The following is a 25,760-nucleotide window of genomic DNA, read 5'->3' as shown; positions in this document are numbered from 1 at the left end:
CCGAGGTCACAAAGGCAAGATTGGAATTTGGGCCCCTGCAGTCCTGCAACGGGAATTGTTCTCCTTCCCCCCTCCCTCCTTGCTCCCCCTCCCCAGCAGAGAAAGCAGAGGATGACAAATGCACAGGGGGAATGTCATTGAGACCTGTGTAATATTCATCAACTTCCTCCAGCCAAGCGTAATTTCCATTAATAGAGAACTGAGATTCTTTGTCCCAAAATAGCAGGCTGTGTGTTGATAAGGGCCAGCTAGAGGGAGTAGATCTTCACACTCCAGGTCTGGGCAGAGAGTTTTGGGACGGCTCTGGAACAGGACATGTCGGAACGTCTAGTGCCCTTCACTTTTCTACGCAGCCCCAGCTGGGACTGGTACAGGGGCAGCAGGCTCTTGGACCAGTCCTTTGGCATGCCACTGATTCCTGAGGACTGGTACAAGTGGCCTGCAGGGACCACTGGCTGGCCAGGTTACGTACGACCTCTGGTCAGCTCAAATCCAGAGCCGGTGGCCGCTAGCCCTGTCGTCAGCTCACCAGGGCCCAACCCTGCCTTCAACCGGGCTTTGAACCGCCAATTGAGCAGTGGTGTCTCTGAGATCCGGCAGACTTCAGAGAGCTGGAAAGTGGCACTGGATGTCAACCACTTTGCACCGGAAGAGTTGATGGTGAAGACAAAGGATGGCATAGTAGAAATCACTGGTGAGTAGCTTCTTTTGAGGTCTCTCAGATTAAGATTACAGATTAACAGAGTTGGAAGGGACCTTGTAGATCATCTAGTCCAACTCCCCACCCAAGCAGGAGACCCTACACCATTTCTGACAGATGGCAGTCCAGTCTCTTCTTGAAAGCTGCCACTTATGAAGCTCCCACAACTTCTGAAAGAAACATTTGTTTCATTGGTTGATTGTTCTCACTATCAAAAAATTCCTCCTTATTTCTAGGTTGAATCTCTCCTTGGTCAGTTTCCATCCATTATTCCTTGTCTGGCCCTCAGGTGCCTTGGAAACTAGCTTGACCACCCCACCCCCCCTCTGTGGAAGCCTCAAATATTGGAAGACTGCTATCAGGTCTCTCCTGGTCCTTCTCTTCACTAGACTAGCCATGCCCAGTTCTTGCAACCGTTCTTCGTATGTTTTAGTCTCCAGTTCCCTAATCATCCTGGTTGCTTTTCTCTGCACTTTTTCTAGAGTCTCAACATCTTTTTTATAGTGTGGTGACCAAAACTGGATGCAGTGTTCTATTTTCAAGCATCTCCCTTTTCCAAATCAGTTTTTCAACCGCTCCCGCAGCAAAGGCCAGTGACTTTGAGCCAAACTCTAAGGTCATTAATGGTTGCTGCAATGCTTTGGGGTACATAAGGAGGACTGCTGAAAGGTTAACCCTTCATAAATGTTGGCTGAGATCTACAGCCTCCCAATGTAGTAGAGGTCCCCCTTGTTTGTAGGATTGACAGCTATGAGAAGACGTTGGGCTGATTAATCATCTGTCTTTAAGCACTTAATCCATTCCTTTAAAAATATTTCTCCTTTGGTAGTGTGGTTATTAAAATTTCAATTATAAACACCAATATATAAAGGAGAATATTTGTAGCTCAGGATTGACATGAGGGGTCCTCGGTGCTTTCTGAACTTGGTTGTTTTCTTGCGGATGTTTCATTACCCAAACTAGGTAACATCATCAGTGCTAATGAAACGTCGGCAAGAAAACAACCAAGTTCAGAGAGCACTGAGGAACCCTCATGTCAATCCTGAGCTACAAATATTCCCCTTTATATTTATTTATTTATTTATTTATTTGTCAAGAACGTCCTTTATATAAGTATAACCATGAACTGAATACATAAAATAGATACAAGTAGAGGAAACATTAGGAAAGGGACGGTAGGCACGCTGGCGCTCTTATGCACGCCCCTTACAGACCTCTTAGGAATAGGGTGAGATCAACAGTAGACAGTCTAAGGTTAAAATTTTGCGGGTTTGGGGATGAAACCACAGAGTCAGGTAGTGCATTCCAGGCATTGACATTCTGTTGCTCCATTTATGTATCAGTGTTTTTAATTGAGATTTTAATAGCCACACTACCAAAGGAGAAATATTTTAAAATGAATGGATTAAATGATTAAAAACAATATGTTTATTTCTTTTTTACTTATTTTACTTACTGAATTTATACTGAAAGAATTCTGAAGGAACACAGCTGCCTCGTACCACGCAGGCGTTACTCCTTTCCCCTGTTTACTTCTTTAATCCGATCCTTTTTACAGTTTTCGCTTCTTCTTCGCTTTTTTCTTTTCTTTTCTTTATAAACTTTATTGGAGGGCTTCGTATCGACCCATCCTGTAGAAATTGGATTTCTTATTCTTTTAAATAATACAGACACTAAAATGTATGATATATATACATTTATAATATTGCTCCCAGAAGCACGAAGCTGAAGCCTGAAGATGACGAATGAGACTTCGTCGAAATGTCGCCAAGACACTTCCAACTTTACACGGGAGAAAACCCGAACAACCAAAGACCTATATACAAACACCCGTGAAAACCTCAGAAAACATATATATATATATATATATATATATATATTCTGAGGTTTTTGCAGATGTTTGTATGTAGGTCTTTGGTTATTCGAGTTCATCGTAATTGAGTGTCTTGATGTTCGACAGTTTCATTCGTCATCTTCAGGCTAGGTGTTTACAGCTTCGTGCTTCTAGAAACACCTAGCCTGAAGATGACGAATGAGACTTCGTCGAAACGTCGCCAAGACACTTCCAATTTTACGTGTATTCAAACAATGCATTTCAAGTGGGGAAAAAATGAGCCATAAGTAACCAATCAATCAGTGAGTCTTTTTGAGGATGGGTCTAAGCCCTTTTTCGTAGAAAGCCGCATCATAACAGCTCTTACTACACTGGTCACAAGAGGCTTATTACTGGCTTATACAGAAGGCTCTTTGAGTACTCAGCATGCTTTTAACAGGACGTAATGAAGACACTCGATTCTTTGACTCCAGGAGGTTCTTGCCCTATAGAAAAAGTGGCACGTTAATTTTAATTTATTGTTTTATCAAAAACACGAGGGAGGCATCACGTTACCATAACCCGATTTTTATGACTTTTTGGGGGCTGCAGTCATTAAGTGAGACATCATGTGACTGCAATTTTCAACCTTCCCTGCCAGCTTCCCCGCTTACTTTGGCTTGACAGAAGCTGGCTGGGAAGATTGTAAAGGATGATCACGCCACTACAGGACGTTGCAACTGTTGTATAAGGGCAAGCCGAGCCTTTTGATCCACGCAGCCGGATCGCCACATCTGTCATAAGTGTGAGGATTGGTCATAATTCACTTTTTTTCCAGTGCCGTCGTAACTTTGAATAGTTGCTAAATGAATGCCGTAAGTGGAGGACTACTTGTAAGGGTGATTCCATGCTGCAGCCTAAGCTGCTGCTTCTCTCCCCGGTTGCTTCAGACTGTTTCTTCAGCCACCTTCAGCCATTCCAGAACTAGGGGTGACTAGGGGGTGCATGATAGCCGTATTCCAATATCTGAGGGGCTGCCACCTGTTTTCCAAGGCACCTGAAGGCAGAACAATGGATGGAAACTAAACAAGGAGAGAACCAACCAGGAACTAAGGAGAAATTTCCTATCAGCGAGAACAATAACCTGGTGGAACAGCTTGGCTTCAGAAGTTGTGGCTGCTCCATCACGGGAGGCTTTTAAGAAGAGACTGGGCAGCCACTTGTCCGGAATGATAGAGGGTCTGCTCAAGGGTGAAATCTAAATTTTTTTGCTGCCGGTTCTGTGGGTGTGGCTTGGTGGGCGTGGCCATGTGACTGGGTGGGCGTGGCCATGTGATTGGGGGATCAAAAGACAGAAACTCACTAACAATGTCCTGCTGGAGCAGGGTTGGACTAGATGACCTCCAGGTTTTTTCCAGCCCTGGATTATCCTCTGAAGCTGCATCTAGTGCCAGGTTTATACTCCTTCCTTTCTTCCTTCCCTGCCTCCCTGCCTCCTTCCCTCCTTTCTTTCTCTCTCTCTCTCAAAAACGAACCGTCCACCCCCCACCCCCACCCCCGTTTTTTTGCCTAGCTGGGAGCAAAAACGGACTCCCCAACCCCCATAAAAAAAATCTGACGATTGCGTGCCACAGCTCGATCCTTGGAGCCTTTTTTTACCTTTTAAAAGCATTTTTTTACAACCTCTTTGGGCAATAGGTTGTAAAAAAAATGCTTTTAAAAGGTAAAAAAAATGTGCTGACGATCACAGCTGTGGCGCGCGATCGTCAGAGCCTTTTTTTTTAACCTTTTAAAAGCAGGAAGTAACGACAACCGGGCGGGTGGGTGGAGCTTTGCTCCACCATCGCTATCGGATTGCCGAACTACCGGCTATGATCGCTACTGGATCGCGCAATCCTATCCGATCCAGGAGCATTTCACCCCTGGGTCTGCTGATTGTGCAAGGGGTTGGGCTAGAAGACCGCCAAGGTCCCTTCCAACTCTGTTATTCTGTTATTCCAGTTCAGACTGCAAGGGATTGGCAATCAGTCCAGGCTGTGGACTATGGCCACTAGAACACCTGCTGGGCAGCGGTGGGTTTCACATATTCTTACCACCGGTTCACCCCGTGTGCACATGGTTTCCCTGCATGCACCCGGCCTCAAAAACGTGGCTAAATAGGATGGCATTACACCAGGGATGGTGGGCGGGGCGGGCTCACCCCACCCACAATCGCCAATACCGGTTCTCCCAAACCGGCTGAATACCACTTCTGCGCTTGGCTGATTTCCTTGCATCTGGCTCTTCCTGTTCTTGCTGGTGGGTTCCTGAGTAGTTCAATCTACCAATGTTCCTCCTTTCCTTTTAGGGACTGTTCTCTTCTCACTAATCCCCATGCTTCTCTTTTGCTTTCTCGGAGATGTTTGCACACGTACGTTCACACCCACTTCCTACACAAGCTCCTTTGATACTGTCATGGGTCTTTTCTCTCTTTTTTTAAACCCCCTTATTTGTAGCTCCCAGATTATCCTAATCAAAGCAAATAAGGGGTTTCCTTGTTGGAAACTTGGTAGCAATGAAGAATTGAGAGTTCAGTGTCAGAGAAGCGAAGCACAGGTAGTCCTCAATTTACGATCACGATAGAGCCCAGCAATTTATTTTGCTAAGTGAGATATTTGTCAATTTGCCCCATTTTATCACACAGCTTGCCTCCAGAGCCTAGGGAAGGCAAAAACGCCCCCATCCCACTGCTATGGTACAGGAAGCCGAGTAGGTTACACCCCCATGGCCATGCCCACCCAGCAACCGGGCAGTTGCTAAAAAATTTTCAATCCCACCCCTGCCTAAAAGTTTACTTTTTGTTGTGTCTTGCCCGCCCTCAGAGCAGCCGGGGCCTTCTTACCTGCTCCCGAACACTGAGGAATGTATGCCTCCCGGCCCAAGTCCTGGCTCCATGCCCACACAAACTGCAGAAGAAGGAGCATCTCCCGGCCCCAGCCCTGACTCCATGCCCAGGCAAACGGAGCAGCTAGACCCCTCCCCCTCCTCCACAGCATGTGAGCCTGAGGAGGGTTTATTCCCAACAGCTGCTGATTGGTGTGACCCTCGCATCAGAAGGCTGGATAGGCGGAGGCAACAGAAGGAAGGGAGGGGCAGGCCTTAATGAGTGCTGAGTCATGGAGCCACACCCCGTGGCCTATATAAAGGATCTGCTTTCTGGCAGTCTCTGAGTCAGGCAAAAGTCGAACTTATCTTGCTGAAGTCACTTACTGGTCTCCTGCCTGCTCTGAGGACTTTGCTAGGACTTTGGGCAGAGCTGCAGAGGCAAGCCTGATTCGGATTTCCCTGACCCGGCCATCAGCGGAGGAGTGGGACACGACACTTTTTCCAAGAGACCTCTCAAAAGCAGAAGAGAAAAAGGACAGATTGTAGCTGCTGCTGCTGTTATTGTTGCTGATTTTAAGACATGTGTGGAGCTTGTTTGGGACTTCTGTGGGCATTACAGCCTTGGGCTGACCATAACAGCATTGCTGAAATTATGGAAAATGGGACTTTATATTTGCCTGTCAATTGCATAAGCAGGAACAGAGGTCGCTTCAGTTGAGCAAGATATAGTGCAAACCCATTTAAATGAGAGTAATGGCTTCTAGATAGGTCTATGAGCCTTGAAAAGTTTTTGTTTGTGTGTCTGTATGTTTTTGAGTCAGACTTGACTAGAGGTAACCACAGTTTTCTTGGCAGGGTTTTTCAGAACTGCTTTGTCCTTGTTTTCTTCTTTGAGGTCTGAAAATGAAGGACTGGCCCAAGGTTACCCAGCTGGCTATCTAATGCTAAATTCCATGGTGATCTGTACAACACTATGAATTTAGTACTGAATTATCTCATTTTTTTTTCCTCTCCACAATACAATCACAAACCAGCCAAAGAGCTTGGTAGACACAACACACTAAGCTAGGGAACAAAACAAACAACAAACTGGGACCAAGTTTAAACTCTATTCGTCCCGTTTTAAAAACTGGGGACTTCCGATTTCAGTTTGATCTACTGCGGCAGAATAGTTTTGCATCTTAATCTGGTTCATATAGCAGGATCTTTTGTAGAGGTGGTTCTTTCAGAAGCAGTTGTGCAATGCCACTCTCCTGCCTATGGAGATAAAAAGAACAAAGGTGGGTGAGAACAGCGGAAGCAAACAAAGAAACTGCATAGCTAGGAAACTTCACTTCCTTGTCTCCTTTGCCAGCTGGATCGCAGCTGGACTATTCCATTCCTAATTAAAGTCAAGGAGTCTGATTAGGTGCCAGATAGACCCTTTTTTGAAGTATATTATCCAACTTCCCTATAACATAGGTCTCTTGGACCCAACGTGTACATTTCAATCATACTCTGTCTAAGGCAAAAAATACATTTCTCGGGTTTTGGGTTTTTTTTTGTTTTTGCTAAAATACGCCAACTAAAAGCGCTTCAAAAGATTACAGCAGCAAGTTAGCCAAACAGTGCATTCACTTAATCGTATCACAGACACATATTTTTTTTTTTTGACGCTTATAACAATAACTGCTTACCAAGCAAGGCCGTCTTGGGAGGGGAGGGGGTCAAAAAAGTCAAGGCAGAGTCTATGATCCTGAGACTGAAGCAACCGATGCAATGCCCATTGCCCAAAAGGAGCAGGGCTTCAGTCATGCGATCACAACAGCCATCTTAAATTTTCGATCTGGGGAGGTTGTCAAAATATCAAAATGGTTGGCTACAGTTGTGCAATGATAGCCCTGCCCAGGGGTGAAATGCTCCCGGTTCCAACTGGATCAGCCAATCTGGCAGCGATGGTGGCGGGTGGTTCGGAGAACCGGTAGCAAAAATCCCTGCCCCTCTTCCCCTGCCCATACCCACCCAATCGCTTGGTTGCCCGCTTGCCGGTTCTTTTAAAAAATGCTTTTAAAAGGTAAAAAAAGAGGCTCTGACGATCACAGTTGAGCTGCACGATTGTCAGAGTCTTTTTTTTTTACTTTTAAAAGCATTTTTTACAACCTCTTCAGCCGAATAGGTTGTAAAAAATGCTTTAAAAGTAAAAAAAAAAAGATTGCGCACCACAGCTTATCATCCCCCTCCCTCCCGTGCACTGTTCTACTTACCCCATGTCTCCTTTTGGCGTGTACTGTGCACGCATGCGCACCTCACATTTGGGGCGTGATGCGCACTGTGCATGTGCACGCACAGAACGCATGCGCAGCCAGTGAACCAGTAGTAAACCAGTTCAAATTTCACCACTGGCCCTGCCCCTTTTTAAAACTCCATCAGACGTAATACATGTCAGGCTTTGATCATGGGATCATGACTGCTACCTTGATTTTTTTAAATTCTACCTCCAGTTGACATCTCTGTCCAACCAATCATCCTCTGTGTTAATTACAGTTAGTTATTCTTGCATTAGAGTTACTTCAAACATTTTTTTTTGTTTTGTTTTTAAGACTTAATATATCAATTCTCATATTTATTTATTTATTTATTTATTATTTACTTTTCTATACCGCCCTTCTCCGAAGACTCAGGGCGGTTTACAACCAAGTTAAAAAGACATATACAAAAATTAAAACACAATATTTGCAATTTAAAAATCTGAAACCATAAGGCCAAATATTAAAATAACAAGAAATAAAACCACTCAATTAAAAATTACTCTTAGGCCAACCCTGCTTGTTGAAACAAAAAAGTCTTGAGCTCGCGCTTAAAGGCCCAGAGGTCAGGAAGAAGGCGTAGCCCCGGAGGCAGTTCGTTCCATAGGGTAGGTGCCCCAACAGAGAAGGCTCTTCCCCTGGGGGCCGCCAGCCGACATTGTTTAGCTGACGGCACCCCAAGGAGACCCTCCCTGTGGGAGCGCACAGGTCGATGGGAGGCTATTGGCGGCCGTAAGCAGTCCCGTAAGTAACCTGGTCCTATGCCATGGAGCGCTTTAAAGGTGATCACCAACACCTTGAATTGCACGCGGAAGACCACTGGCAACCAGTGCAGCTTGTGTAGGAGGGGTGTTATATGGAAGCTCCGAGACGCTCCCTCTATCCCCCGCGCAGCCGCATTCTGTACCAGTTGAAGTCTCCCGGTGCTCTTCAAGGGGAGCCCCATGTAGAGAGCATTGCAGTAATCCAGGCAGGAGGTAACGAGGGCATGAGTGACCGTGCATAACGAATCCCGGTCCAGAAGGGACGCAGTTGGCGGATCAGGCGAACCTGATAAAAAGCTCCCCTGGCAACGGCCGTCAAGTGTTCTTCCAACGACAGCCGTGCATCCAGGAGAGCGCCTAAGCTGCGAACCAACTCCCTGGGGGCCAGTGACTCGCCCCCCACAGTCAGCGACGGAACTAGCTGACTGTACCGGGACGCACAATATCCACAGCCACTCCGTCTTGGATGGGTTGAGTCGAAGTCTGTTCGTCCCCATCCAGACCCGAACGGCTTCAAGGCACCGGGACATCACATCGACGGCTTCGTTGGGGTGATCCGGGGTGGAAATGTACAGTTGAGTATCATCAGCGTACAGCTGGCAACTCACCCCAAAACCACGGATGATCTCCCCCAATGGTTTCATATAGATGTTGAACAGGAGGGGTGAGAGAACCGACCCCTGCGGCACCCCACATGTGAGGTGCCTCGCGGTCGATCTCTGCCCCCCCGCCAACACTGTCTTCAAGTGGTCAGAGAGATAAGAGGAGAACCACCGAAAAACGGTGCCCCCCACTCCCAGGCTCCCCAACCGCTGCAGCAAGATACCATGGTCGATGGTATCAAAAGCCGCTGACAGATCAAGTAGGACCAGGATAGAGGAACAACCCCTATCCCGGGCCCTCCAGAGATCATCAACCAATGCGACCAAAGCCATCTCTGTGCTGTACCCAGGCCGGAAGCCGGACTGGCACGGGTCTAGATAAACAGTTTCATCCAGGTACCAAGGGAGCTGATGTGCCACAACACTCTCAACAACCTTCGCCACAAAACGAAGGTTAGAGACCGGACAGTAATTCGATAAAATAGCTGGATCCAGGGAAGACTTCTTGAGGAGGGGTCTCACCACCGCCTCTTTCAAGGCTGTGGGGAAGATACCCTCCTTCAAAGAAGCGTTAACAATTCTCTGAAGCCAGCCTCATATAACCTCCTGGGTGGCCAGTACCTCCTGGGTCCAATAAACATGTGGTAGCATTCAGACCCCTCAGTATCCTGTCCATGTCCTCGGGAGTGACAGAAACAAATTCCCCCAAAATAATATTCTCAAGAGCTGCCTCCGCTGTCCCACCCGAATCCACCCAATCAGCGTCCAGCCTGTCCCGGATCTGAACGATTTTATCGTGCAGATACATTCCAAACTCCTCAGCACATCCTTGCAAGGGGTCCTCCCGAGCTCCCTGGAAAAGCAGGGAGCGGGTCACCCTAAATAAGGTGGTTATCTGCCGATGTGATAAGGGTGGAAAAGTATTCCCGCTTTGCCGTTCCTATCGCCACTAAGTAGGCCTGAACATAAGACCGTACTAGTGTTCAGTCAGATTCGGAATGGCTGATCCTCCTGTTGCTCTTTAGGCGTCTTTTCCGGTGCTTCATCTCTCTCAGCTCCTCAGAGAACCAAGGAGCTGGTCGAGAACGGTGCCAGGTTAGAGGCCGCAAAGGCACGACACAATCCAAAGCCCCTGCCGCTGCCGTTTCCCAGGCAGTGACAAGTTCTTCGGTCGAGCCGTGAGCCAGATCCTCAGGAAATGGCCCAAGCTCCGTCTGGAACCTCTCCGGGTCCATCAGGCGCCTGGGACGGAACCAGCGCATTGGTTCCGTCTCCCTGCGGTGTGGGTTTGCGGTTCGAAAGTCGAGACGAAGGAGCGAATGATCTGACCATGACAGGGGTGTAATAACCAAATCCCCCAATTCCAGATCATTCAGCCACTGTCCCGAGACAAAAATCAAGTCCAGCATGTTTCCTCCAATGTGAGTGGGACCATTCGTTAACTGGGTCAGGTCCAAAGCTGTCATGGAAGCCATGAACTCCCGGGCTGTCACCGATGTCTCGCCCACCGACGGCAAATTGAAATCCCCCTTGACCATAAGCCTGGGGGAATCAACCGCTGCCTCGGCAATCACATCGAGCAGCTCAGGCAGGGCTGCTGTCACGTGGCAGGGAGCCAGGTACGTGATCACCAAGCCCACCTGCAACCCCTGGCCCCACCGAACAAGAAGAGACTCACAGCCGGCTATCTGCGGGACAGTGACCTCCCTCGGCTCTAGAATCTCATTTATAATAACCGCCACCCCTCCACCCCTACCTTGTACCCTCCGCTGATGGAATGCTCGGAAACCCGCTGGGCACATTTCTACCAGAGGGACACCCCCTTCCGTGCCCAACCAGGTCTCCGTAACGCCCATCAGGTCCGCGCCTCCCTCTTGAATAAGATCTGAAATGAGGGGGGTTTTATTGATCACGGACCTGGCATTGCACAACATCAGCCGAAGGTCAAGGCCCCGAGGATTCCAGCCACCCAGGGAACAGGAGAAGACAGAGGGTCTGGAGTGCGCAATTGCTTGTAAACAGCGAGGGCGCACTCCCCTAACAAGATACAGACTCCCGCTTCCGCCATATCTGCCCCTCCCACTAACCGTGCCGATTGAATAACCCTCATGGCCTTGGGTACCAGCCTCCTCCCCCAGTGTTACCTCCGAACCTACCTGTAACTCGCAAGCCCTTGCAGGGTCTGGCCCCTGTAATGGGTCTCCCCCACGACCCACCTCAACCCTTCCTCTCTTATATGAATTATATGAATAAGGGGCAACACGTCACTGTCTTTCACTGATCTTGATAGGATAGACCTGTTTGGTGATAGGATGGGAGACCTCCCAGTAATCCAGATGCTATACTTCGAAGCTGAAAAATATCTCAGAAGTAGAACATGACAAAGTACTTCATCTGTTGCAAGAGAACTGTATGCTTGTCCTTTTTGAGGTATAGTAGCAAGAGTAGCCAAGTGATGTAAAAAGAACCTTCCAAACTACTTTGGGGCCTTAAAACAAGCCTATTATGGTTTGTAGATAAAGCTTCTGTTGATGATTCAGCACCATTCATGGAAAAAGAGAGGGGGGAAAATAACAATTCAATCAGCAGGACTTTGACTGATTCTTCGATGACAAAATGAATGTATAGGTAGTCCTCAACTTACAATAATCTGTTTAGCAATCATTCAAAATTACAATGCCACTGAAAAATTGACTTACAACAGGTTTTCATACTTACGTCTGTTGCAACATCTCTTTGGTCAGGTGATCAAAATTTAGGTGCTTGGCATGCACTTATGATGGTTGCATGTCCAACTTGTGGTTCACCATTTGTAACTTCCTAGCTAATTTCTGACAAGTAAGGTGTACAGAAAAATCTAGATTTGCTTAATGACCCTATGATTCACTTAATGACCACAGTGAATTTGCTTTAAAAAAAGTGGCAAAAAGATTGTAAAATTGGGCGTGTCTCCCTTAAAAACCGTCTTGTTTAGCAATGGAAATTCTGGCCCCACTTGTGGTTGTTAGTTGAAGATTACCTGTACTGTGTCTACAGCTTCTGACACCCCCACCCCAAAGAATTCTGTCCAAATTCAGCAAGGAACCTTCGGCTTATACTCTTCCAAAAATTCATTTGTGCATTTAAATTTCCATTTATTTTAACCTTTTAAAAAAAAAAATGCGGGAGACTTACCTAACACACAAAATTACCACACCTGTATTAAGGAACAATATTGCTTAATTGGTCCTATTGTACTCTTCTGAAGGATGGCTATATAAAACCAAACTATTTTTTATTGGGAAAAACCTCAGAAGGAGAAGGTTTCTACCTCCAATCAGAGGTGGGTTTCAGCAGGTTCTGATCAGTTCTGGAGAACTTGTAGTGGAGATTTTGAGTAGTTTGGAAAACTGGTAGTAAAAATTCTGACTGGCCCCGCCCTCCCAATTCCCAGCTGATCAGAAGGAAATGTGGATTTTGCAGTAATCTTCCCTTGGAGTGGGGTGGGAATGGAGATTTATAGTATCCTTTCCCTGCCATGCCCACCAAGCCACGCCACGCCTACCAAGCCACACCCACAGAATCGATAGTAAAAAATTTGAAACCCACCACTGCCTCCAATAGCTACTTGGAGGGATGTCCTTGAAGCATCTGGGAGTGACTGGCCACTTGGGAAGTTGGTCTTTCAAGCCTTTTTCAGAATTGTCTTCATGCTCTATGTAGAACAGTCTTTGTAGTCTAAAATGGATGAAAATATTCATTTTTTAAATAGGAAAGCATTGATGGATCTGTCACAGAGGTATTTTCTTTTCCAGGCAAACATGAAGAAAGACAAGATGAGCATGGATACATTTCCAGATGTTTCACAAGAAAATACACGTAAGTAGATGTTATGACTCCCCAAATGACCCCTGTATGTGAGAAAGTTGGCAGCAAGAGCAAACACATGCCTGCCTCTCCATTATATTCTCTGAATACAGAGAATACGGGAGCCATGGTGAGACTGTGGTTAGAATATCATATTGCAGGCAAACTCTGCCCACAGCTAGGTGTTCGATCCTGACCAGCTCAAGGTTAACTCAGCCTTCCATCCTTCCAAGGTTGGTAAATTGAAGACCCAGATTGTTGGGGGCAACATTGCCGACTCTGTAAACTGCTTAGAGAGGGCTGTAAAGCACTGTGAAGCAGTATATACAATGTCTAAATGCTATTGCTAACTGCTATTGTTGAACACCGAAAATAAGACTCTGTCTTATATTTTTTTGAACCCCAAAATAAGCGCTTGGCCTTACTTTTAGGGAAGTCTTATTATTTTGGGGAGTATGGAGCAAGATGGGGCTCCTTTTGCAGTCTTACCTGATTTCCAGCTCTGCGTTTAAATATTTTCGGGGAGGACTTATTTTCAGGGGAAGGCTTATTTTAACGCATACGCTCAAAAGTCTGATTGGGCTTATTATCAGGGTATGTCTTATTTTTGGGGAAACAGGGTAAATATCTGCTTGCAGTTTGAATTGGAAGATATCTGTGTGTGGAGAGATGGCTTTTCTACCAGAGGTGTCCAACCTTGGCAACTTTTTAGACCTGTGAACTTCAACTCCCAGAATTCCACAAGTCTTAAAGTTGGCAAGGTTCGATACCCCTGTTTTATACCGTCTCCTGGGTCTTTGAAAAAGACTTCCCCAGCTGTGCACACAAACAAGCCTTCAACCTTGATTTCCTTCCTCTCGGTGAGATAATGGCTGTTAAACATTTTGCATATCCCTTTCTGAACCTTCTTTTGCTCCTTGTATTTCTATAGCAGAGTGAACTGTGCTTACTTAATACATCAACCACGTATGAAAAAATAGAAAAAATGCTTTTAAAAGGCTTTGACGATCCCAGCTGAGTTGCCTGATCGTCAGAGGCTTTTTTTTTTCTTTTAAAGGTGAAAAAAATGGTTTTAAAAAAAACAAAAGCCTCTGACGATCAGGCAACTCAGATGGGATCATCAGAGCTTTTTAAAAGCATTTTTATACAACCTCTTTGGCTGAAGAGGTTGTAGAAAAAATGCTTTTAAAAGTAAAAAAAAAAGAGTTGGCCACGCCCACCTAGTCACATTACCACCGCCACCAAGCCACGCCCACAGAACTGGTGGTAATAAATTTGACATTTCACCACTGGTCAAAACCTATGCAAAACTAGAAAGAGGTAAGAAGTAGTGAAACAACAATCAAACAAAAACTTACAAGAAAGTTGATACAAGATAAAAAGGTAAAGTAGCAATAGCACTTAGACTTATATACCGCTTCACAGTGTTTTTTACAGCCCTCTCCAAGTGGTTTACAGAGTTTAAAGCCTATTGCCCCCAACATTCTGGGTCCTCATTTTACCCACCTCGGAAAAATGAGTCAGCCTTGAGCCTGGTGAGATTCGAACTATATGGCAAGTGCAATGAATCGAGGGGTCTCGCTCTCCTTTGCCAAAGGCCTGCTTCTTCACAGCTCTTCTAAAAAACAACAGCAGCAGAATAGAGGCCATCCAAATCGCAGGGGGAACCAAATTCCAGAAGACAGACACCCCTAGAGAGAAGAGGCACTTCTAGGGTTCCAATAGGTGACCTTGTTTAATCAACGAAAACCAGAGCATGTCGGTTCTTTATATTTTCCTGTTCAATTTAAGAGAAGACGTCTTCCTTTTACTTCCCTTACTTACATGAGGAGTGAGGATGAAGGGATTTTTGCTGCTACATAATCTGCAATGCAAGTAAATCCTCATCTTTGGCCACAGTTGGGACCAAAATTTCTGTTGCTAAGCAAGGCAGTTGTTAAGTGAATCATGCATTTGTTAAGCGAATTCAGCTTCTCCACATCAGGTTTGCCTGTTAGAAGCTTTGCTGGGAAAGTCACAAATTGCAATCACAAATTTTGCCAAGCATGAGGATCAGGCATAAATCACTTTTGTCAGTGCCCCTTGTGACTTTGAATGGTCACTAAAGGAACGGTCGTGAAGTCAAGAGCCACCTGTAGTTTAAGAGAAGCAATTATTTATAATCCTAAATCTTTGGTATCTTGAACTCTTCAGGATGATTACAGGTCAGTTTCAAACTGTTCTTGAAAATAATGGCAATGTGGAGATTCTTTTACAGTCAAGATTGACCAGGGGGATAGGAAACCAATGGACCTCCCGAGGTTGCCCAACGATAATTTCCCAGTATCTCTCAATACTGGTTCTACTGATTGTGGGAAAGGGTCACTCAGTAATAGATGCAGGGGTGGGCTCCTGGGGGTTCGGCAGGGTTCGGGTGATCCTCTAGCCAAGGATTGCCAGGGTTCAGGGAATCCCCAAATGCCACCCCTGGCTGGCCAAGCCCACCCCTCCCCTCCCCTCCCAGGACTCTCCACGTGGCCCGTTCATCATTCCAGGTAAGTGCAGGGGACGCAAAGAGGGTCTGGGAGGGCAAAAAACAGGCCTACCAGAGTTTCCGCAAGCCCGGAAAAAGTTTTTCTGGCCTTCAGAGGGCCTCCGGACCCTGGGGGGAAGCTATTTTCACCCTCCCGGAGGCTCAAGGAAAGCCTCCAGAGCCTGGAAAGGGCAAAAAACGGACCTCCCAGAAGTTCCAGAAGTTTGGAAAAGGGCCTGTTTCTGGGCCTCCAGAGGGTCACCCCCCCCCAGGCTGTGGTGCAGGTCACTGACTAGGCCATGCCCACCCAGGAACAGGGCAGCGAACCCGTTGCTAAAGGATCTGAAGCCCACCCCTGAATAGATGCCCAATTTAGAGGAAGAAAACAGCCCTGTGAAGTCATTTGGATTAACCTCATAAGCCACCCAGACCATTCTGATGTGCTCTTCATTTCGCAGGTTGCCTCCTGGCATTGATGCATCCGTGGTCCGATCATCACTTTCCCCAGATGGCATGCTGACCGTAGAGGCCCCTTTGCCCAAACCAGCCATTCAGTCTGCAGAGATCACAATCCCAGTCACTTTCGAAGCCCATGCCCAGATTACCCCATCAGATGCCAAGAAGCCTGAAGAGGCCACCAAGAAATAAAGACCTTTTGAGATGCATAAGTCTAGTAGAGAAAATGGGCATTTAAAATCTCCCATATATTCCATTTTGTAAAGGCATCGTTGTAATCAGGCGTCCGAATTAAACTCTAAAACCCCTATATGATTCTACTATTTTTTAAAAAAAAAATTCATGGAAGTTCAGCATTTATTTTCCTTTTCAGAATGTAAGAAAAGAGGAAGAGGGAGCTGGGCATCCTTCCTTAACAAGATTAGTCTTTTCCCATAAACATCTCCAGCTAGATTAGAAGAATCCTCAACCTGCCTAGGATTTATTTTTATTTATTTATAAAATGTATTGCCGCTCATTTTACCATAGGGTAATTCTAGGCAGCTTACAGTTACATCTTAGTTAAAATAAAAATGTTAAAATCAAATCTTAAAACCAAAGACACATGGGAAGGGTGGGGGGAGGGGCATCTGTTATGAATCAACCACCTCCATTGCGCTGATCCCCCATCGGGGCCCGAAGCCAACTGGCACACCCACATCTTCGGGCTCTTGTGAAAAAATAGGTGGGTTGGGGCCAACCTCATGTCAGGGGGCAAGATGTTCCAAAGGACAGGAGCAGCAGCTGAGAAAGCCCTCCTCCTAGATCCCGCCAGCCGGAATATTCGGGCTGATGGGACCCGCAGCATGCCTCCTCTGCTGGCACAAGTGGTACGGGCCAATCCCAGTGGGGTAAGATGGTCCCTCAAGTAACCTGGACCCATGCCATGAAGAGCTTTAAAGACTTCACCCAGTGGTGGGATTCAACCGGTTCACACCACTTCGACCAAACCGGTTGTTAAATTGCTGGCTGACTCCGCCCTTCCCCACCCCTTCCAGAAGTCACCACGCACTGTTTTGGCTCCCAGGGAAGTGCAGGAAGGCCTACTAGGCCCAAAATGGGGCATGTGGGGATGTGGCACATGGCCCGTTTTTTGCTCCCAGGGGGGTGCAGGAGGCGTGCTGCCTGTCACACCCCCTGGCCACGCCCACCATGGCCACATCCATCCAGCCAGTCATTAGGGCAGAGAACCGGTTTATTAAATTATTTGAATCCCACCACTGACTTCACCTACACCTTGAATTGCACTCTGAAGCAGACTGGTAATCAGTGCAGCTCGCGGAACAGCGGTGTCACAGAGGCTATTCTTGGGGGGGCCAAAAACTACAGTATCTACCCTGCCCCATGTAAAGTGTATTACAATAGTGCAGTTGTGAGATGACTAGCAATTGAACGACTGAGTGTAAGGAATCCTAGTCCAGGAAAGGCCACAACTAGTGCACAACACAAAGCTGTGCTAAGGTTGTCCTAACCACAACTGCCAGCTGCTTATCGAACCGGAGGCGTGAGTCCAGGAGAACCCCCAAGTTGTGGGTATGTGCGAGATCCTGGCAGATACCACTCCTCAATTAGACCTAAAGGCATTATCCCTGCATTTGCATTTTGTTCAGAAGATCCTAACACAGTTCAAAACATCTCCTGGTAAAACGCAAAATATGAGAAGCGTTTGTCCGTTAATAATTCTGGGAATTGAAGTCCATACATCTTAAAGTTGCCAAGCCTGAAAAGCATTGGTGTAAACATTTCTAGGCTTCATGACTCAACATCAGCAATACAGCTCCAGAAAACATCAACTCTTCTGACCATTTTATCCTATTGCCTACTAGGGTCATTAGGAGTTGAATTAGCAAGCCAAGGACTCCCTCTTCATTTGTCTTCTTCTCTCTGCTCTGGTCTTCCCCAGTTAAGAGGATGGAAAATGTTATCTTTTTTTCCTTTACTTGCACCTCACTATAGGACAAGCACAAGTATGTGCCCATGACAATACCTTCATCCTACCTTTCGCCCATGAGTGTGACAGTTTTAAAATCTATTATGATTATACCTCTTTTAGTTATAGGTATTCTCAATATACGACCACAATTAAGGCCAACATTTCTCTTCCTAAGTGAGACAGTTGTTAAGTGAGCTTTGTCCCATTTTACAACCTTTCTTGCCACAGTTCTTAAGCGAATCACTGCAGTTGTAAAGACAGTAATACAATCGATAAGTGAATCTGACTTCCCCATTGAACTTTGCTTGTCAGAAGATCGCAAAAGGTGATCATCGGATACGGGACCACCACTACCATCATAACTATGAGTCAGCATGGAGATACAGGTAGCCCTCGAGTTATAACCACAATGGAGATCAACATTTGTGAAATGATTTTGCCCTGTTTTATGACTTTTCTTGCCAGAGTTGTTAAGTGAATCATTGCATTTGTTAAGTTAGTAGCATGGTTGTTAAGTGAATCTGGATTCCCCATTGATTTTGCTTGTCAGATCACAAAAGCTGATCCTGGGACACTGCAATCGTCATAAACATGCCTTACTTGCCAAGCATCTGAATTTTGATCATGTGACCACGGGGATACTGCAGCGGTCGTGTGAAAAACAGTCATAAGTCACATTTTCCAGTGCGGTTGTAACTTTGAAGGGTCACTAAATGAACTATTGTAAATCGAGGACTACCTGTACTGCAACACTCGTAAATGTGAAGAACTGTCATAAGTCACTTTTTTCAGAACCATTGTAACGTCACTAAACAAACGACTGTAAGTCAAGGTCTACCTGTATGCTTCCCTTCCTTTGTATACCCTCCAAGGGTAGCTTCCAGGATATTCAATCTTTTGGGCTTTATCATCCGTTACCTTAGAGGAAAATAAAAGTGAAGAGCAGCAGATGGGATCCAGAAAGGGGTTTATTGGCCTTTTCAGGCCCTTTGTCATCTGAGAATCTTAGAATAGCAGAGTAGGAAGGGATCTTGAAGGTCTTCTAGTCCAACCTCCTGCTTAGGCAGGAAACCCTATACCTGTGATGGCGAACCTATGGCACATGTGCCATAGGTGGCACGTAGAGCCCCCTCTATGGGCACGCCAGCTGTCGCCCCAGCCCAGCTTCACCACACATGCTTGCGCACTTTCCTCCGGCCAGCTGATCTTCAGATCTCTGCTGCAGGGCACATGCATGGGGGGTGCAGGTTGGTGCAAGAGGCTTTCCAGGCCCAAAATGTGGCATGGGGGCACCGTGTGAAACCCCCCCACATCCCATTTTGGGCCTGGAAAGCCTCCCGCACCGACCTAGAAGCAAAAACAGGGCGCGAGGGGATGGGGCGCATGCAGGGGGGCAGGGCATATGCACGGGGACGCTTGCATTGCATTTTGGGGGTTCGGGCACACACATGTGCATTCACACGCTTGCTCGCGCACTTTGGGCACTTGGCACCAAAAAGGTTAACCATCACTGCCCTATACCATTTCAAACAAATGGTTATCCAATCTCTTCTTAAAAACCTCCAGAATTGGCGCACCCACAACTTCTGGAGGCAAGCTGTTCCACTGATTAATTGTTCTGTCAGGAAATGTATTCTTAGTTCCAAGTTGCTTCTCTCCTTGATTAGTTTCCACCCATTGCTTCTTGTCCTGCCCTCAGGTGCTTTGGAGAACAGCTTGACTCCCTCTTCTTTGTGGTAGCCCCTGAGATATTGGAACACTGCTATCCTGTCACCCCATAGTCCTCCTTTTCATTAAACTGGACAAATCCAGCAATCGTTCTTTATATGTTTTAGCCTCCAGTCCCCTAATCATTTTTGTTGCTCTTCTTCTTCTACCAACAACATTTTGCAACCACTATATGTAAAATGTGTCAGGCCTGGAAACCATACTAGACTTTAGGGTTCCAGACGCTCAAAAGTTTCCAGGAGGTCTAATAGGGACTGGGATTTCAGGGGGTTTCTCAGGTCCCAATCCAGTGACTCTCCCGATTCTCTGGGTTTTACTGTCCTCCATCGAGGTTAAGAAGAGGGAGGGGGCTCTCCATTCCACCCCGGGGAAATGTTTTCTCCTGAACGACAGCTTACCCATGAATCGGAGTCTTTGGGCCGTGCACCAAGCTGACAAGCAGGCTCTACCACTTCGGGTTTTTGAGTCATATCTTCCGATGGGAAGTAGGTGATTCCGACTAAGTCCTCAGATTCCAACATCTGTGCTACTTCCACGCTTTCAGCTTGCTGCCCTTCCATCTTCGCTTGGTCTTTGCACCGCTGTGGAGGTTGCGGAGGCTGGGGCCCAGTGCCCCCCTAATGGGCCCCCTCCGAGCGGAGGAGAGGGTACCGTTAAGCAAAAGAAAGTTATGCGTTTTGGAATAATGTCAAGGTTCCAGAAAAACCTCTTCTGCATAAAAAAAACTCAGAAGCCATTGTCTTTCAGAGTTCTTTACTAGCATGAGGAAACTGGCACACGATGAGTGGAATTCCAAAACTGAACTTCCGGATTCTTTTCCCAGTTATACAAACCCCAAGAGTCCCACCCCCCTAACCCCTTTGCTGGTCACATGGTCCCACGTTCTCCCAGTTCATTCGAATATCTTCCCGCCACTCCTCCTGCAGATGTGAACACCATCCGACCTTGACCACTTGAAGAATGTTACCATACCCCTCAACTCCCCTTCTTCCCCTCAGGGGAAAAAATGTGGCAGCGTCTGGAACCCTAAAGTCTAGTATGGTTTCCAGGCCTGACAAAATGCAAGGGAAACTACTTGTTGGAGCTTGAAATAGCATAATAATAAATTGGGGGGGGGCAGCAAGAAAATAGCACAAGCCAATAAAATATTATAAGAATTGGACCAAGACCCTTCCCCCAAATGATCCAACTGCCTCATGAACAAAATGTGAAAAAATCTGGACGTTTCCCATATAAGGGAAGGAACAATAAAAAAAGAGAAGCCCTGAATGAAAAGGCTGCTTGTGAAACATCCCCCTTAAGGACTCTGGTCTGGTTTTTCTTTTTTCTTTTTTAAAAATATATTTAGTGATAACAAAATGGAGTGTAAGGGGAGGGGCCAAGAGACGGGCAAGGAACCTGACTGACCCCATTTCCGATCCAGTTCTGTCATTAGCAATGTTTTTTTCCACTAGCTGCTGACTATGAAAGTGGGAGACTGGAATAGTTAAATAATCATTTTGCTTATCACATTCTGGACACACATAATCAGAACAGCACCAATCAGAGAAGTATCAGATATAGGGGCAAAAGGAGGCAGGATAGGAATCAGCAATGGGAACGGCCAATTTTATGCCCATGTAATTTCTGCCAATTTATGAATGAGTGGAGAGTAGAGCTCACATGCCTTTTTCCTGGGAGGGAGAATGGGGGAAGTGGCTATACATGGATGACAATGTCATCATGCGAACACTGTGATCTACATACTTGCATCAGGGCCTGGGATGCAAAAAGGTAATTGCAAAGTCTGCTTGATGATGTCACTGTTACTCCACACCTGTGCAGGCTAATTGGAGCCAAAGCAGAAAAGGTATTTCGGAAAGGACTTGGGGGTCCTGCTGATGTCACCTTAAAGAAGTCCAACTTTTTCCTAACAGCAGTCTCCCAATAAAGCACATCTTTGAGTTACAGTAAATGTAACAGAATATCAGAATAATAGAGTTGGAAGGGACTTTGGATGTCTTCTTGTCCAACCCCCTGTACCATTCCAGACAAATGACAAGTGTCTTCTTAAAAGCCTCCAGTGATGGAGCACCCACAACTTCTGAAGGCAAGCCATTCCACTGCTTTATTGCTCTCACTGTCAGGAAATTTCTCCTCAGTTCTAGGTTGCTTCTCTCCTTGATTAATTGCCATCCGTCATTTCTGTCTTGCCTTCTGGTGCTTTGGAGAATAGTTTGACTCCCTCTTCTTCGTGACAGCCCCTCAAATATTGCAACATTGCTATCATGTCATCCCTAGTCATTCTTTTCATTAGACTACTAGATACACCCAATTCCTGCAACCATTTGTCACATGTTTTAGCTTCTAATCTTCTTTGTTAAGGATTTTAAGGAAGTGGCAACAAGATGTGACAAGATGGCCAGTGCCTCCTAATTCAAGCATGTATTTTATCAAAATGTATTTCCTTTCTTTAATAATAACTTTATTGAAGTTTAAAAATACAAAGATAAAAAATAAAATAAATTAATAAAAATATGAAAAAGTACAAGGTATAAAGAGGAAAAAAGGTAGAGGAAGGGAAAAAATAAAATATTAAAGAAGGAAGGATGTATAAATATGAATCAAAACATATTTCCTTATTAAACATCACTCACAGCCTCTTGAAACTGGAACTTTTGTCCTTTAAACATCTTTCTCTGCATACTTCTAAGAGCAGCGGTTCTCAACCTGTGGGTCGGGACCCCTTTGGGGGTCGAGTGACAATTTGCCAGGGGTCGCCTAAGACCATCGGAAATATGGGAAGTATACTTGCGAGTTGAAGAATCGCGCTCCAATGGTTGACTCCACAAGCCAGCTGCAGGCTCTTCAAATCGCTAGCCGAATTCGGCTTCAGGCACGATGAATTAAAAAAGAAAGAAATCTTTGCTCTGATGTCTCCCTCTCAAGCCAGGTGCAATCGCTCCCAATCGCTAGCCTAATCTGGCTTCAGGCGCGATAAACTTAATAGGGGAGGAGTCTCCGCTTTAATGCCTCCGTCCTCAAGGCAATCGCAAGCAGTTCAGATCGCTAGCCAATACGGCTTCAGGCACAATAAATTCAAAACAAAAATAATTTTATGGTTGGGGTCGCCACATCGTGGGGAATTGTATTAAAGGGGTCGCAGCACTATAAAGGTTGAGAACCACTGCCTAAGAGGCTTGGTTTCATTCTCACAGTATGCTTTGTGAAATGAATAGACTGAATTGGCTTTATCTTAGATTTCTGCAATCCAGGGTCTGCATACAAATCCTGGGCCCATTTGGTAGAAATGAGAAGATCAAATCCCGAGAATTTTGGAATAAAGAGAGCTGGCTTGGTTTAGTGGTTAAGGCACCAGGCTAGAAAGTGGGAGATGATGAGTTCTAGTCCTGTTTTAGGCATGAAAGTCAGGTTGGTAACCTTGGGTCAGTCGCTCTCTCTCTCAGCCCTACTCACTTCAAAGGGTTGTTGTTGTAAGGAAAAGAGGAGGAGGGTGTGTTGGATATGTTTGCCACTTTTCTAAAAATAATAAAGGCAAACAAACAAACATTAAGTGGAGTGCTTCATTGATTGAAAGGGGAAAATGGAATTTTAAAACCTTCTCCAACTTTTCCTCCAGACAAATTTGTCCCCACACCAGTGTTGGGAGAAATATCCATCTGGTTCAGTTCCAAGCTGGGAAACAGACATTGGAAACATGGAGGCTAATTGGAAAGATGGTTTAATGGTGAAGCAGAAGCACATGGGTGGTTCTGGGCAGCTGACCATATGGAGTTGAGAGAGAGGGGGATTCAGTGATGGGCTGCTGCTGGTTCAGACCAGTTCGGGCAAACTGGTAGTTGCAACCTGCAGGTGGGCCTGCCCACCCGCCCCAGCACTATGATGTCCTATTTAGCGGTATTTTTTAAGCCGTGCACATGCATGCAAGCCACATGCAAGAGCAAAGCACATGCTCACATTTTTGGTGCTGGGCGAACCAGTTGTTAATTCATGTGCCCCCCACCTCTAGGGGTATTTATACCTGGGCTTTGCATTTGAACTTCCTGTTCCTGTTCAAGAACATGTATTCTATTGGCTGTTGTAGGGATCATAGCTAACGTTGTAGGTTGCCTGAGTCCCAGGTTTGGTTGAGTTTTGGACTCTCTGAGATGATGTAATGAAGAGGCTTGTGTTCTGAAAGGGTGTTGGGCAATTCCTATTATGGCATAATGGTTTTGTCCTGGAGGGTCATGTCTTAATCCCATTACCCTGGAACTGAAGGTCTTTTGTCTTGTAGATAGACTGGCCCAATCTTTCTTAATGGGCACTAAATATCTGCTGGGGACAGGGAGCTGCTTTCTGTCTTTAAAACATGTTTCTTCTTTTATCATCCAGGGAAATATAATATTCTGCCTTTTTATTGTTTCTCAAAATATTTCATTCTTCTAAGAGACGGGTGGGTGCTAACTTTCTACACCAGCAATGGCTTCATTTAGAAATAAAAAGTACAGGCTTATTAGTAAAAATAAGTTGGTCCAGCTAATCTTTGTTCCAGTCCAGACTCCTGGTTTTTTTTTTTCTCCTATGCCTTTCCTCCATAATGCTTTCCAAGAGATGAGAAAGGGAGATGACGGTGAAGTAAAGTTTTCCCATTGTGTTTCCTTAGAAGGAAGAATGATTAAAATGAACACAAACCCATCCTCAGTTCTATACGAAAGACACTGAAATGCATTTGGCTGCCCTCATGAAGCATACAGACTTCATAAGGGCAGCTAAATGGATTTCAGCTCAACCACTTTCTTTGTAAGTAAGATCCACATTCCCACTATAGCCATCAATTGATTTTTTTTGAAACCCGATACATGCACATTTTTTAACCGCATTGTTATACCAGCAGCAGAACAGAAAGTCGTGAAAGCTTTTTCTTTTGCAAACATCAGAAGCCTTAACATTAAGCATACCAAACCAACATCGCTGATGGGATCAGATTGCAGGCGATTCTCCAAACTCCAATGTTGACCAGGGCACAGGGAGGCGGAGGGAGGGAGAGAGAATTCAGCCCAGAGCAATGACTCCTTATATAGTCAAGGTTGCAACGTACATCAGAAGCTGGGCAATGTAGAGAATTTGAGGCAGGGGAGATAATCAGAAAGGACAGCCTAAGCAAATAAGATTATTAGGATGCATCCCGAGAATATAATTAAGAAGTGCTATATAGCTTTCAGAGTAACATGCTTACCACATTTGTAATTTATAATACAATGACCCACAATATGGCTGATGGTGAGTATTGTTAGTATTGATTGGATACGTATGTGAGCAACAACACATATGCTTGCAAAAGTCAAGTCCTGTCCATCTAGCATGCACTTCACTATGATCACATTCATTTATATATTACTTTGACTTAAATAATCTCTGTTTTGCACTGCAGTCCTAGGTCTCCTCTTTCCAGTTTATAAAAGATACTGGAAAATACAGCTGAAGATAGTTGCAAACACAGAACGTTGGTTTTGTTGTGCAGGTTACACTAAATCTATCATCTATCTAAATCTGAGTTACTACACCACATTTTTTATTTAGGTTCATGCCAAAATGTAATTCTTCCTTTTCAAGCAACAATTCCAGGGCAGTCAGGTGATTGCTATGTAGCCTTCCTTTGATGGATTGATTAACTGATTGATTCATTAAGTGCCATCAAGTTGGTGTTGAATCTTAGCAACCTCATAGTATTTTAGATTTTCTTCAGCATATCTGTCCCAAACCTGATCCTTCAAATCTTCAGTGATGTAGCTATCACTCTGCAATTGAGCCTACCTACTTTGCTGTTGTCTTCTTTATCTCCACTTTCCTAGCATTAGAACCTTCTCCAGAGATCTAGATCTTCAAATAATGTGTCTAAAATAGGATAATCTCAACTTGGTCATTTGTATTCAATGATCCATTGGTTAGTTTCCCTGGTTGTTCATGATATTCTAAGGAGTCTTCACCAATACCCAAAGGTCAAAAGCATCAACACTCTTTCTATCCTGTTATAACTTTCACTTCCATAGGAAATACCGTTGCCTGTTTTATTCTGGTCTTTATATAGCTTCTTTACTAGCTGACAATAACTTCAAGGTCATGTAAAAGGCCACTATGTTTTGCAGCTTAGCTTTAAAAATGTGACAGAAGATGCTTCCCAAAGATCTAGTTCCATTCATATAGACCAGGGGTCAGCAACCCGTGGCTCTGGAGC

At 45.4% G+C, this 25,760-nt stretch overlaps 1 protein-coding gene across 1 annotated transcript; it reads left to right on the top strand.

Annotated features, from left to right (window-relative positions):
* The first annotated feature begins 261 nt into the window (after window positions 1-261).
* Window positions 262-16,153, top strand: HSPB1 (heat shock protein family B (small) member 1). Its single transcript, XM_058164426.1, has 3 exons — window positions 262-694; window positions 12,824-12,887; window positions 15,846-16,153. The coding sequence occupies exons 1-3, from the start codon at window positions 316-318 to the stop codon at window positions 16,033-16,035; spliced, it is 633 nt and encodes a 210-aa protein (XP_058020409.1). The 5' UTR covers window positions 262-315; the 3' UTR covers window positions 16,036-16,153.
* The last annotated feature ends 9,607 nt before the right edge of the window (window positions 16,154-25,760 follow it).

The sequence above is a fragment of the Ahaetulla prasina genome, chromosome 1 (assembly GCF_028640845.1).
Source record: "Ahaetulla prasina isolate Xishuangbanna chromosome 1, ASM2864084v1, whole genome shotgun sequence".
Classification (NCBI taxonomy): Eukaryota; Metazoa; Chordata; class Lepidosauria; order Squamata; family Colubridae; genus Ahaetulla; species Ahaetulla prasina.
Note: the sequence above shows the minus strand (reverse complement) of the source record. Positions and strands in the feature narration are given on the sequence as shown.

Excerpts from the sequence above, each read along its gene's own strand:
- HSPB1 (XM_058164426.1), top strand. The coding sequence starts at position 316 with ATGTCGGAACGTCTAGTGCCCTTCACTTTTCTACGCAGCCCCAGCTGG. Across the intron at positions 695-12,823 it reads TGGCATAGTAGAAATCACTG|GCAAACATGAAGAAAGACAA; the intron begins GTGAGTAGCTTC and ends TTTCTTTTCCAG. Across the intron at positions 12,888-15,845 it reads TGTTTCACAAGAAAATACAC|GTTGCCTCCTGGCATTGATG; the intron begins GTAAGTAGATGT and ends TTCATTTCGCAG.